We start from the raw sequence: 13,224 nt of genomic DNA on the forward strand, positions 1-13,224 counted from the left end.
GAAGTGGGGGGATGGGGGGGGTTCTCTCTACCAGGTGGAGGGAGACGTCAGGATACCCCTCGTCCCTGCCCCCCGCATGGCCCCCGCTGACCGCAGTGGACGGTGGTGGGAGGCTGGGTTGTGGGGAAAGCCCTGACACTGCTGGGCCTCCTCTGACACTGCGTGGGCTGGAGGTGGGGCTTGGTTCTGGGCGTCGGGCATCTCCCCTGTGATGGCGGTGTGGGCGGCCCCACTGGGCTGCAGAGACTCCCCACAACAGCCTGTCGAGGGCCATGTGTGGGCTCCTCTCGCCCTTGGCTGGTGTGTGTGGCCATGGGTCACGGTTTTTTTGTGAAGTTTGCCTAAAAGGAAACTGCAAAACCTTTTCTGGCTCACTGGGCTGCCCCTTCCTTGTCCTTCAGTTGGAGAAAGTGCGCTTTTGAGGGTGGTGTTGTCTGCTCCTCTCCCCTTTCAGCATCTTCTCATTTTGTTTCTGTGCAGCATCAGGCAGTCCCTGTGTCTAGGGGGAGAAACAGGGGAAAGTGTATCTCCTCCATCTCCCTGGGAGTGGAGGTCCTAAATCTCCCTGAATGTTAAGCAGCTCCCCCTGTGTGAGGAATGAGCCCGAGGTCTGAGAGGCACCGGGAGAACCTTGTCCTGTTTCTGCTCAAATGTGAGCCGCCGCAGTGACTGTGTCCCTTTGGTAGCGAAGGTGGAGTTCCTTTGGTGTCTGACGCCTCTTCTCTGAAAGAGGCGAGCTGTCTTCTTGTAATGTTCCCTTCAGCTCTGTGCCCCTCCCCTCCGGTGGTGCCTACCCCTGAGGGGTCCTGAGGCCACCCTGCAGCAGCTCCCACTGGCAGGGGTGTGGTCGCCTCCTCCACCTGACTCCCGAGGCAGGATCTGCTCCGAGCAGCAGAGCAGATGCACTGACGCTGCATGAGGCCAGGGCGCTCTCCCTGGGGCTGGCTTGTGGTGTCCATAGCCAGCACGCCATTGCCCTTCCTACTCAAGATTTAGCAAGAAAGAGAGAGGAATCCAGCATTGCAAATAAATTTTTATTTGCGTTTCTTTCCCTTTCCAGGCAAAAGCTTATTATCCCAGGTGGAAGTTGCCCTGTTATTCTGAATACTTACTTTTGTCAGAAAGTTGTTGCCAAAGAAGATTCAGAAGCATCACGTGATGGGCACGAGTATTACACGCCCTGTCCGAGGAGGAGCAGCACTCTGGCTCAGATGTTCCAGTTTAAGAGTCTAACCGATAGCTCACCCGAAAGCAAGGTAAACTCCTCAACTTAGAAATTTTCACTTTGTAATAATACTGCATTTAAAGGCCAGGTATTTATAGAAGTGTTTTCCTTTGGTCTTCTTCAAGTATTCAACACACATATATGTCATATATACTCTAATTTATTAAAATTTGAGGTTTTTTTTTTCTGTTCTCATAACTGCCTAAGAGCTTACTTAAGCCTCTTTAATTTATTTTAAAAAATCATCTTTTTCTTTTTCACAATGTTTGTTGCCCTGGGGCTAAAGAGAGTTGCGTAAACTTGAGGTTACACACTGGAGATTGCTTTTTGGAATGTTAATGACCCTGAGCCATGACTATCCATGATGATGAACTGGGGGAGCGCTAAGCCACACTTGCGGTAGGCAAGAGGACACTCCTGGGGTGCTGTGGGCTCCAAGTGTCTGACTCCAGCGCAGCTACCTCAGGGTCGCCTGGCTCCCCGCGTCAGCGCTGAGGGGTATGTTGAGGGTGACCACGTGAGGGGAAACCAGAAAGAAAAGCAAATGGACTTTCATCCTGCTTTGTATGTGTGGAATCAAGCAGGGCCTCTCTTTGACTATCAGAACATGTGTCTGGAAGGAATTACGTGAAATCTCCCTTTAATCAATTTAACAGATGTACAGTATATGGCCCAAACTACATTACTGCTTTAACATACAGTTTCAAACAAGTATGTGATGTTAAATTCATGAAATGTGTCTACGTCTGCCATCTATGCCAGGGTAGCTGCCAGAGAGCTTAGTGTCGAGAGTGCGGGCTGTGGACCTCAGTGCCGAGTTCGGGTCCTGCCTCAGCCACTTCCTGCTGGCAGTCTTGGGCAGGATTCTCGGCTCCTGTCTCAGCACGCCTGTCTGTCTAACAGTGGTGACGGTGCAGCCTGCCTCCTTGGGTTGCGAGGGTCACATGTTTGTTACGCAAGCACAGGATGTAGAGAACAGTGCTGGGATGCAGGGGCACAGAGTCTTCTGGAGGCGCCGTCCTCTTATGAAGGTGTTTACCAGGATTGCTGAGGCGCCTCCTGTGGTTCACTGGAGTGTGCAGAGTGCTGGCACTTCACAGTAACCCTGGTCCTTCTTTCGTTTTGTTTTGTAGTTTGTGCTTTGAGATTGTTACCTCATAGAAGAAAACTTTTAAAATTACCATGAGATATTTTAATAGGAGTCCTTTCTGCATGTTCTCAAACCCCCGAGGTGGTCTGTGCGCCTCAGCTCGCCATGGCCGCACAAGTGGCCCGCAGGTGGGAGCCCTGAGCTGCGGCTGTGCATTTGTCCTTGTCATTCCTTGAGTGTCCTACAGTCACGCCGGCTGCCACATTCAGTATGGTGCATGCCCTCGTGAGTCAGGCTGCAAGTGTTCCTTTTGCATGTCTCATCAGGTTCTGTGTGATAGTCACACTGCGGTGGGCACAGACCGGACCCTCCATCCTGAACAAGTGGAGCCGTGCGTCCCCAGCCAAGCTCCTCTGAGGGACTCTCTGCTGGATGCAGTCGAGAGCCACGGAGCTGCCACCTGGACAGGAGTGGGCGTGCGAGTGGTGGTGCAGAGAGTGTACTCCCTGCCCTGCAGAGGCCAGCAGGCAGACAGCACAGACCCAACCAGGGCACGGTGAGTGACGGACATGGGTGCCGGGCCCACACTCATCTGCACAGAGGGGAAGCTCTTCTCAGAGTGGTTTCATCACCACACACAGGGGTGGTTTTTCTTTGGTTGGTTTTCTCTTACATCAAAATTTGGAACACCTGGGATGACAGAGGATTTTGTCCACGTATAATTATCTAAATGTGCTCAGTCGCTCAGTTGTGGCCAACTCTTTGTGACCCCATGGACTGTAGCCTGCCAGGCTTCTCTGTCCATGGAATTTTCCAGGCAAGAATACTGGAGTGGGTTGCCATTTCCTTCTCCAATTTATCTAAATAGACCTAGTAGAAAAGTTAGTTGCATTTACTTTTACCTTTGATTGTTTATGTTACTGAAAGTCATACAAACATGATTGGTATTGTTCTGAAAGAGCCAAGGCAAGATTAAAAAGATCATGACAATAGCTGTCAAGTTTTATGTCTTAGAAACCAGGATAAAGAAATGGCAGCTGGTGGGTCTGTGGCTCTCAGATGGGGCTTTTGAGTCCGCTTCGGTGTTGCCACAGGATCTGTGAGTGGTGCGGACGCTGCTCACTGCCCTCGCCCGTGTGGCAGCCACTGACCACGCAGGCAGTACGGCTGCTGGGGCTGAGCAAACTACATTTATAATTTCACTGAAGTTTAATTAAGTCATTTTAGGTAGCCTCCTGTGGGTAGTGGTTGCCTTGGTGCCCTGCCTAACTCAACAGCTGTGGGAGCAAGGGCAGACCTGTGATTCACAGTGCTTCGCTCCAACAGATGGTGGGAGCGGCAGCTTTCTACTCGCATTTCCACTCTTCCTGGTTGTGTGTTTTCAGATAGCTGTAGACACGTGGTTGAGTAAGAGTTTCTTTGTCCTTGTCAGACCCTTCTGAGGTAATCTTTCTATGTTAAATTGCCCTCAAAGCAGTAACACAGATTTATAGAAGAATAGAAATTAAAAGCGTAGATGCCAGTTTATCTGACAGTCAATCATTTTGTGCCTCTACTGTTAGAGAAGCACATACTGAAGAAATAATAAGTCACAGGCATCCTGTCCTTACGGTGCCTTCTGATGTTGTTCGGAAGGAGCGGCAGGAAGCACGACTCTGTTACCTGTCAGTCGCCTTCCAGTGGACTGCAGCTTACTTTGAAGGACCATGAATTTCACAAAGTCCTTACAGGTGCAGAGTTACAGAATATTTCTTGTGGAATTATAGAAAAGTTTATTTTTATTGTGTTTGGAAAATGTATGTATGAAACCAATATATCCATCTTTAGGTCTTTAGCACACTTGTAGCTGTTGACCGGTTTTGTTCTAGACTTAAAATTGTGTCCTTCTAAACAGACTTACCTGAGACAGTTACAAATCAGACAAAGGCTTCTTCTGCGGTCTGTGACCATGCTGGGCTCTGAGGAGAAGATCCTGAGGCCCGCAGAGCACTGCTCACACCTGGCACATACCGACTGAGGCTGCGCTCACAGTGGATTGAACGCAGGGCAGGTGTAAAGCTCAGAAATAAGAAAGTGACACTGAGTTAATCAGATGTAGTGAATATGCATCAGTGGGCATGGGGATTTCTTGTAGCACATGTGAGATTGTAAACAGAGGCTGGAGGACGGTAACCCCTTTCACAGGTGAGAACACTGGGCCTCAGAGATTGACTTGCTGACGGTTATACGTGGATGAAAGAAACCCATCATGAGATATAGAATGCCCACATGACAGGGTTGTAGAGAATACTGGAGCTGAAAGAAAGGGAAGAATATTGACTTGGAAGCAGGCTCTGTTTGATGCTAGATGGCCAGGGGCCAGTCACCCTGGAAAGCTGGCATGGGACCTGAGTAGACTGTGCACCATGAGGAAGGGTGGTCCTTCTGGACGGAGGTCGTAGCGTTTGGCCTGGGGTGGGAGACAAGCCTTCTGTGATGTATTTGGGGTACAGAAAGGTCTTACTGTATGATCTATTATTAGTTTTTTCTAGATTCATTTGCTGTAATAATGATCAGGTTCTCCAGTTTACAAATCCAATTAATATAGAAGGACTAAGACCCTTAGCCCTCTACTGATTCTCTGCTGGTGTGTATAAGGCATGTCCTTGAGAGTCACTCAGCAGCATGTGTCCTGGCGTGGACCTTCACACCTGCCTGTGCAACACGATACAAGGGGAGACACCCTCAGAAGACTTAGGCGTGTTGCCCGGAATGCTCTTTTCTATCAGCGATTTCTGCCTGTAACTTCCTGCCTACTGGTAAATTCGGGCAGCTGTGCAGTGCACAGAGTCAGTCTTGTCCAGAGGGCCGAGCACGGAGGACATAGCAGGGAGACTGAACAGTGAGGGCCACTCCCCTGAGTTAGCTCACCTTCTTTTCCCCAAGCATCTCTGCTCCAGCAGTGAACTGAAGTCTTCTCTGATCACCATTTGTTTCCGTAGAGCCAGAAATTGCCATGTTAGAGTAAATTGAGGCCTGTGCCTGGGCATAATCAGAAGCAAGTCTGTTTTCTGGGACTCTTGCTACAGTGATTCTCCCTTCCTGCCCAACCAGGTCAGATGCCCCCCCGAGGAAACATTGTGATAACTCATGTCTAACTTGGCACCTTGACCGCGTTTTGTCTGTCTGCTCCCAGCACTCTACCCATGTCACTTTTATGAGATCAGTCACAGCTTAGCTTCTGATGGCATATAGCCCAATTTTTGTCACCTTTGAAATTAAGAGAAATTTATTTGAGGCCTGCCAGTCCTGAAGAGGGTCAGATAGATTTGTCCTCTGAGCTGTGAAACATTAGCGAAAGTTTACGTTAGATCTCAGAAATGTCATATGTTAAGTCTGCTGTCCATTGTTCTTCTGGATGACTTCTTTTAACTCACGCTATTAAAGAAAACATTTTTACTTGGTTTCTCAAGGTGTTATATATCAGAGTAAGCCACATGAACTTTAGTTTTATAAATCATTCAATCAAAAGTAACAGAAGCCAGACCCGAAGCACTCCCTAAACAGTAAGCAGGAAGTCTGTTCAGCGCCAGAATACACCTTTACCTGGACCCACTTCATGTTGGATGAGTGCTAGGTAAACGTATGACTAATCAGACCACAGGCTTTTTTTTAGCACAGGGGGAGCAGTAGTTTCTACTGGAGGGAACTGCAGCAGAGAGCGCAGAAGTGGGCTGCCTGCCACAACCCCCTCCTGGCAGAGTGGTGTTTAGACCACTCTACTCCCTGTCCATGGTGATTGACTTTCTTCCTCCCTTTCTGAAACCATCACTTCCTTTTTCCTTGAGATGCTTAACTTAGGGACAGATAATATTATCCCTCAGAGACACGTTGTTTCTAGCCTGTCACTGCAGAAACATTTATTGCTGGAGAGTTAGTCTTTCGTGAGGGCATTGAATTCATAGAACTTGTCCAATGGTCTTGCATTTGGACGAAAGCCTGGAGGGAAAGACCCTTCATATTTAACTATTTCAGGGGATTAGATCTGATAGAGTGCACAAAGAACTATGGACTGAGGTTTGTTACACTGTACAGGAGGCAAGGATCAAGACCATCCCCAAGAAAAAGAAATGCAAAAAGGCAAAATGGAGGCCTTACAAATAGCTGAGAAAAGAAGAGAAGCTAAAGGCAAAAGAGAAAAGGAAAGATATACCCATTTGAATGCAGAGTTCCAAAGAATAGCAAGAGATAAGAAAGCCTTTCTCACTGATCAGTGCAAAGAAATAGAGGAAAACAATAAAATGGGAAAGACTAGAGATCTCTTCAAGAAAATTGGAGATACCAAGGGAACATTTCATGCAAAGGTGGGCACAATAAAGGACAGAAATGGTATGGACATAACAGAAGCAGAAGATATTAAGAAGAGGTGTCAAGAATACACAGAAGAACTGTACAAAAAAGATCTTCACAACCCAGATAACCACGATGGTGTGATCACTCACCTAGAGCCAGACATCCTGGAATGTGAAGTCAAGTGGGCCTTAGGAAGCATCACTATGAACAAAGCTAGTGGAGATGATGGAATCCCAGTTGTGCTCTTTCAAATCCTAAAAGATGATGCTGTGCAAGTACTGCACTCAGTATGCCAGCAAATTTGGAAAACTCAGCAGTGGCCACAGGACTGGAAAAGGGCAGTTTTCATTCCAATCCCAAAGAAAGGCAATGCCAAATAAATTAGTTCAATTTATCACACAATTTCACTCATCTCACACGCTAGCAAAGTAACGCTCAAAATTCTCCAAGCCAGCCTTCAACATTATGGGAACCGTGAACTTCCAGATGTTCAAGCTGGATTTAGAAAAGGCAGAGGAATCAGAGATCAAATTGCCAACATGTTGGATCATCAAAAAAGCAAGAGAGTTCCAGAAAAACATCTACTTTTGCTTTATTGACTACGTCAAAGCCTTTGACTGTGTGGATCACAACAAACTGTGGAAAATTCTTAAAGAGATGGGAATACAGACCACCTGACCTGCCTCCTGAGAAATCTGTATGCAGGTCAAGAAGCAACAGTTAGAACCAAACACGGAACAACACACTGGTTCCAAATTGGGGAAGGAGTACATCAAGGCTGTATATTGTCACCCTGTTTGTTTAACTTCTATGCAGAGTACATCATGTGAAATGCTGGACTGGATGAAGCACAAGCTAGAATCAAGATTGCCAGGAGAAATATCAGTAACCTCAGATATGCAGATGATACCACCCTTATGGCAGAAAGTGAAGAAGAACTAAAGAGCCTCTTGATTTGAAAGTGAAAGAGGAGAGTAAAAAAGCTGGCTTAAAATGCAGCATTCAAAAAATGAAGATCATGGCATCCAGTCCCATCACTTCATGGCAAATAGACAGGGAAACAATGAAAACAGTGACAGACTTTATTTTTGGGGACTCCAAAAATCACTGCAGATGCTGACTGCAGCCATGAAATTAAAAGACGCTCCTTGGAAGAAAAGCTGTGACCAACCTAGACAGCATATTAAAAAGCAGACACATTACTCTGCTAACAAAAGTCCATCTAGTCAAAGCTATGGTTTTTCCAGTAGTCATGTATGGGTGTGAGAGTTGGACCGTAAAGAAAGCTGAGCACAGAAGAATTGATGCTTTTGAACTGTGATGTTGGAGAAGACTCTTGAGAGTCCCTTGGACTCTAAGGAGATCAAAACAGTCAATCTTAAAGGAAGTCAGTTCTGAATAATCACTGGAAGAACTGATGCAGAAGCTGAATCTCCAGTACTTTGGCCGCTTCATGGGAAGAACTGACTCATTGGAAAAGACCCTGATGCTGGGAAACATTGAGGGCAGGAGGAGAAGGGGATGAAAGAGGATGAGATGGTTGGATGGCATCACTGACTTGATGGACATGAGTTTGAGCAAGCTCTGGGAGTTGGTGATGGACAGGGAAGCCTGGCATGCTGCAGTTCATGGGGTCACAAAGAGTCAGACACAATGAGTGACTGAACTGAACTAATGTGTTTTGCTCAGTCGTGTCCAACTCTTTGTGACCTCAGGGACAGTAGCCCACCAGGTTCCTCCATCCATGGGATTCTCCAGGCAAGAATGCTGGAGTAGGTTGCCATTTCCTTCTCCATAAGTTGCATTTTAGTTTCATGGAAATTCATTGAACTGAACTCAGGAAAGAAAAACCTTTTCCTTTCTCTCTACTTTGACGTTTTATTCTCTTTTCATCTTTTGACCCTTACTTAGTCTCTTGGCTTACATTTCTTCCTCTTTTCACTTCCCCTGGTCCTGGGTTGGGTTCTGGTTCTACATAGTTGACAAAACCAGGCGTTGTCCTGTGCTCACGGAGCATTGTCTGGTGAGGGAGTCCCACATAAACCAATTGAAACCAAAGACATTTATGATTTTAAGTTGTACTCAGTGCTTGGTGAGAACAAACAGGATACTCTGAGAGACAACGAGTTGACAGTTTGGGGATCGAAGGCCCGTGTTCTGAGGCAGTGCTACTTAAGTGACACTGGAAAGCTCAGAGGATGTTGGATGAAAAAGAGATGAAAGAGAAGTATCCATGGAGGCAGGGGTGTGGGGGGCCTTCTAGAGCTCCAAACAGGAAGGAGATGGCAGAGTGGCAAGCGAGTGTGGGCCACTGGTGTGCCTGTCCGGCAGACACGTCAGCTGTGGGACGGAAATGGTTTGGGAATGAGAGGGCGTGGAGCACGGCCTCAGTGGAAGCAGAGAGGCCCAGAGGAAGCTCCTGCCAGGCCTAGCACAGATGAGGCTCCCATCTCACACGATGCCGCAGGGAAATGGAGACACTTATCATGTGCGCGTGACTGGATGGAGGGTTGGGGGTGGTAAGGCAGAAGGAAATAGTAAGAGTGCTTCTCAGGCAGATTCAATCTGGGGCCTGTTCAGTTTGAGATTCCTTTGAGGCATCCAGGAAAGGGTGTCAGGTGAACAGTCTGGATAAATAGATCTCACAGTCAGGGAAGACTTTAGCTTGGAGGTAAGTATTGAGGGATTTTTAGCCTCCAGCTTGCCAGTCTGTGTATTTGTATGTGCATTCGTGTGTGGCTGATTGAAGAGTACTTTTGTCCATGGTGCCAGATTCCAGAGGTCCTGAGGCCTGGAGAGAGAGCAAGATGCCCTCGGCCCTCCTCCCTTTACACCTTCAGAGCTGTTTCATCACAGGCGGAGACTGTCTAAGGCCAGGGCAGTGGATGTGAACACACTGCGGACATAGCAGACACCAAGGAAGGAAAACATTGGCTCCAAGACTTCAGGTCCTGCAGCGCTGGAGGATGGGCAGACGAGGGAGCACAGAGGAGCCTGGAGGGGAAGGGCTGGTCGTGGCAGCACTCCGTCATGGGGCAGTGCCTCAGGTGAGAGAGGGCAGCTGATCTGATGCTGCAGAGATGCCTGACAAGGTGACAGATGACGCCAAGTGAAGTTCCTGGGTGACTTATGCACAGGAGTTACCGAGGGGGTGGGAGGAGGGTGGAAGCTAGCTCCCTGGGCAAGGACGAGGGTGTGATGCAAGGAGCATGGACAGGTTTTGATAGCAAGGTCTTATTGATGCAGACGGGAATGAGAATGCTCAGCATTCAATGGCACAAGAGAACTACAGTGCAGGCATTCTGTTTCTTGCTCCCAAGATAGGTACCAGTTTTCTTTCTTCTTGTGTGTATCAAGACAGAGTGGCGTGGAGTTCCTCCAGAATAGCGAATCATGCATGTCCGCAGGGAGAGAGCGCAAAGGGAGGACGACCGCTCCTCCTCACCAGGACACATAGGCCACCCCACATGCTCTTCCATGTCCCCCACACTCCACCAGCCTGTGCAGTGATTGTATGGATCGACCTGCACGGCAACACATTTTCATAGGTTGTTATTGTTACCTGTACTTTATTTCTTCATATTGTAGAAAAATTGGAATCACTCCTCTTCAATGGTTTGCGTATTTTTATTGTGATGCAAAGATATAAGAGCAGAGCATCATTTTCTTAATGTCTCCTCATAAATGATGTCAGAGCCCATTCCTCAGGTTCTCCTTACTTAACTGTGCTCTCAGTAAATGCAAGTCTTCTCTTAATCATTAGCTCTGTGTTCATGAGTCTTAAATAAAGCCTCTAATCTCAGCTTCCTAGCTCCTGCCTTTTGCCTGTTTGATCTCTCAAACAGCTCTTGGTGGTCCTTGTGATATCTCAGGGTCATTCAGCCCTGATTCCTTCACAGCCTGTCTTATTACTGGTGATTCTACTAACTGACATCCACACCTGTTTATTATGTTCTCTGCCCTTACTTCTGTTCTCATTCTGGAGTACTGTGAAGGGTAAAAACAGCATCACGTCCGTGGAATTACAGCTCTAGGTCTTACTGTTCTTAATGCACATGAAGAGGTGTCAGCATTGGAACTACCTTACTTCTATCTCCTCTTTTTTATATAATTCACATGCTGTAAAAATTCACCCTTTTACAGTATACAGTTCAATACTTTATGTTTGCAGAGTTGGTCAGTCATGACCATATTCTAGTATTACAACATTTTTATTGCCTCAAAAAGAAACTCCATCCCAATTGGCTGCTAACTTCCCTTCTCCCAGCCATGGCAACCATTAATCTACTTTTTGTCTCTGTGGATTTGTCTGTTTTGTAATAGTGCTGCTATGAACATTTGAATCCAAGTTCTTTCTGTGGACATAATTTTTCAGTTTTCTTGAGTATATATCTGGGAGTGGAATATCTGGGTCATAGGGTAACTCTTTTTTAAATTCTCTGAGGAATTAGTGTTTTCCAAAGAAACTGTTTTGGCACAGTCAATAACAGAAAAACATTTATTTCTGCTTTATTGACTATGCCAAAGCCTTTGACTGTGTGGATTACAATAAACCGTGGAAAATTCTTCAAGAGATGGGAATACCAGACCACCTGACCTGCCTCTTGAGAAACCTATATGCCTGTCAGGAAGCAACAGTTAGAACTGGACATGGAACAACAGACTGGTTCCAAAGAGGAAAAGGAGTACGTCAAGGCTGTATATTGTCACCCTGCTTATTTAACTTCTATGCAGAGTACATCATGAGAAACGCTGGGCTAGAAGAAGCACAAGCTAGAATCAAGATTGCCAGGAGAAATATCAATAACGTAAGATATGCAGAGGACACCACCCTTATGGCAGAAAGTGAAGAGGAACTAAAAAGCCTCTTGATGAAAGTGAAAGTGGAGAGTGAAAAAGTTGGGTTAAAGCTCAACATTCAGAAAACTAAGATCATGGCATCTGGTCCCATCACTTCATGGGAAATAGATGGGGAAACAGTGGAAACAGTGTCAGACTTTATTTTGGGGGACTCCAAAATCACTGCAGGTGGTGATTGCAGCCATGAAATTAAAAGATGCTGACTCCTTGGAAGGAAAGTTATGACCAACCTAGATAGCATATTAAAAAGCAGAGATATTACTTTGCCAACAAAGGGTCCGTCTAGTCAAGGCTATGGTTTTTCCAGTGGTCATATATGGATGTGAGAGTTGGACTGTGAAGAAAGCTGAGTGCTGAAGAATTGATGCTTTTGAACTGTGGTGCTGGAGAAGACTCTTGAGAGTCCCTTGGACTGCAAGGAGATCCAACCAGTCCATCCTAAAGGAGATCAGTCCTGGGTGTTCATTGGAAGGACTGATGCTAAGGCTGAAACTCCAGTACTTTGGCCACCTCATGTGAAGATTTGACTCATTGGAGAAGACCCCGATGCTGGGAGGGATTGGGGGCAGGAGGAGAAGGGGACGACAGAGGATGAGATGGCTGGATGGCATCACTGACTCAATGGACGTGAGTCTGAGTGAACTCCGGGAGTTGGTGATGGACAGGGAGGCCTGGCATGCTGCGATTCATGGGGTCGCAGAGTTGGACACGACTGAGAGACTCAACTGAACTGAACTGAAAGAAACTGCAGCATTTTACATTCCCACCAGCACTGTGTGAGGGCTCTAGTTCCTCCACATCGTGCTCAACACTTGTCATGGTCTTTTTTCTACTAGCCATCCTAGTGTTACGGAGCCATATCTCATTGTGGGTTTTTCTTCCAGCCATCCTAGTGGGTATGAAGCTGTATCTCATTGCAGCTTTGATTTATATTTCCCTAAGGAGTAACAATGTTGAGCATCTTTTCATGTTTCTTGCTCATTTGTATACTTCGTTGGAGAAATGCTAGTTTAAATCCTTTGCCTACTTTCTTAATTGGGTTATTTGTCCTTTTTTGTTGAATTATAAGAGTTCTTTATTCTGTATATAAGTCTCATATATATGATTCACAAATATTTTCTGCCATTATCTGGTGGGCTTTTTTCCCCACTTTTTTTATAGCTGTCTTTGAAACATAAGTTTATAATTTTGGTGATGTCCAGTTTATCTTTTTGCTTATTTGTTTGGTTGCTTGTGCTTTTGGTGTTGCATCTAAGGAAGTGTTGCCTAATCTAGGGTTATGAAGGTTTACTTCTGTATTTTCTTCTAAGATTTAATAGGTTTACTCTTCCATTTAGGTCTGTGGTCCATTTGAATGATTTTTGTTTATGGTGTGAGGTTGGGGTCCAGCGTCACAGTCATGCTAACGTGACTACTCTTTGTCTATGGAATTTTCTTGGCACCCTTGTCAAAAATCAGTTGACTGTACACATAAGTGTTTATTTCTAAACTCTCATTTCTCGCCCTTTGTGCTGTCTGCATGTCTCTTTGCTAGCACTGCAGTGATCTCAGGTACTCTATGTTTATGCTGCTGCTAAGTCACTTCAGTCCTGTCCGACTCCGTGCGACCCCATAGACAGCAGCCCACCAGGCTCCCCCACCCCTGGGATTCTCCAGGCAAGAACACTGGAGTGGGTTGCCGTTTCCTTCTCCAATGCATGAAAGTGAAAAGTGAAAG

The 13,224-nt window shown here is 46.4% G+C and overlaps 1 protein-coding gene across 3 annotated transcripts in view; it reads left to right on the top strand.

Moving 5' to 3' along the window:
• The window catches only part of SPIDR (scaffold protein involved in DNA repair), a 279,388-nt gene that overhangs the window by 180,398 nt on the left and 85,766 nt on the right, over positions 1-13,224 (top strand). For all 3 annotated transcript variants that reach the window (XM_025265438.3, XM_044928779.2, XM_044928780.2), the window contains exons 9-10: positions 1,061-1,256; positions 2,642-2,871. In XM_025265438.3, the coding sequence (XP_025121223.3) occupies positions 1,061-1,256; positions 2,642-2,871 (426 nt within the window). The remainder of the gene's footprint in view (positions 1-1,060; positions 1,257-2,641; positions 2,872-13,224) is intronic.

This window comes from Bubalus bubalis, chromosome 15 (genome assembly GCF_019923935.1).
Source record: "Bubalus bubalis isolate 160015118507 breed Murrah chromosome 15, NDDB_SH_1, whole genome shotgun sequence".
Classification (NCBI taxonomy): Eukaryota; Metazoa; Chordata; class Mammalia; order Artiodactyla; family Bovidae; genus Bubalus; species Bubalus bubalis.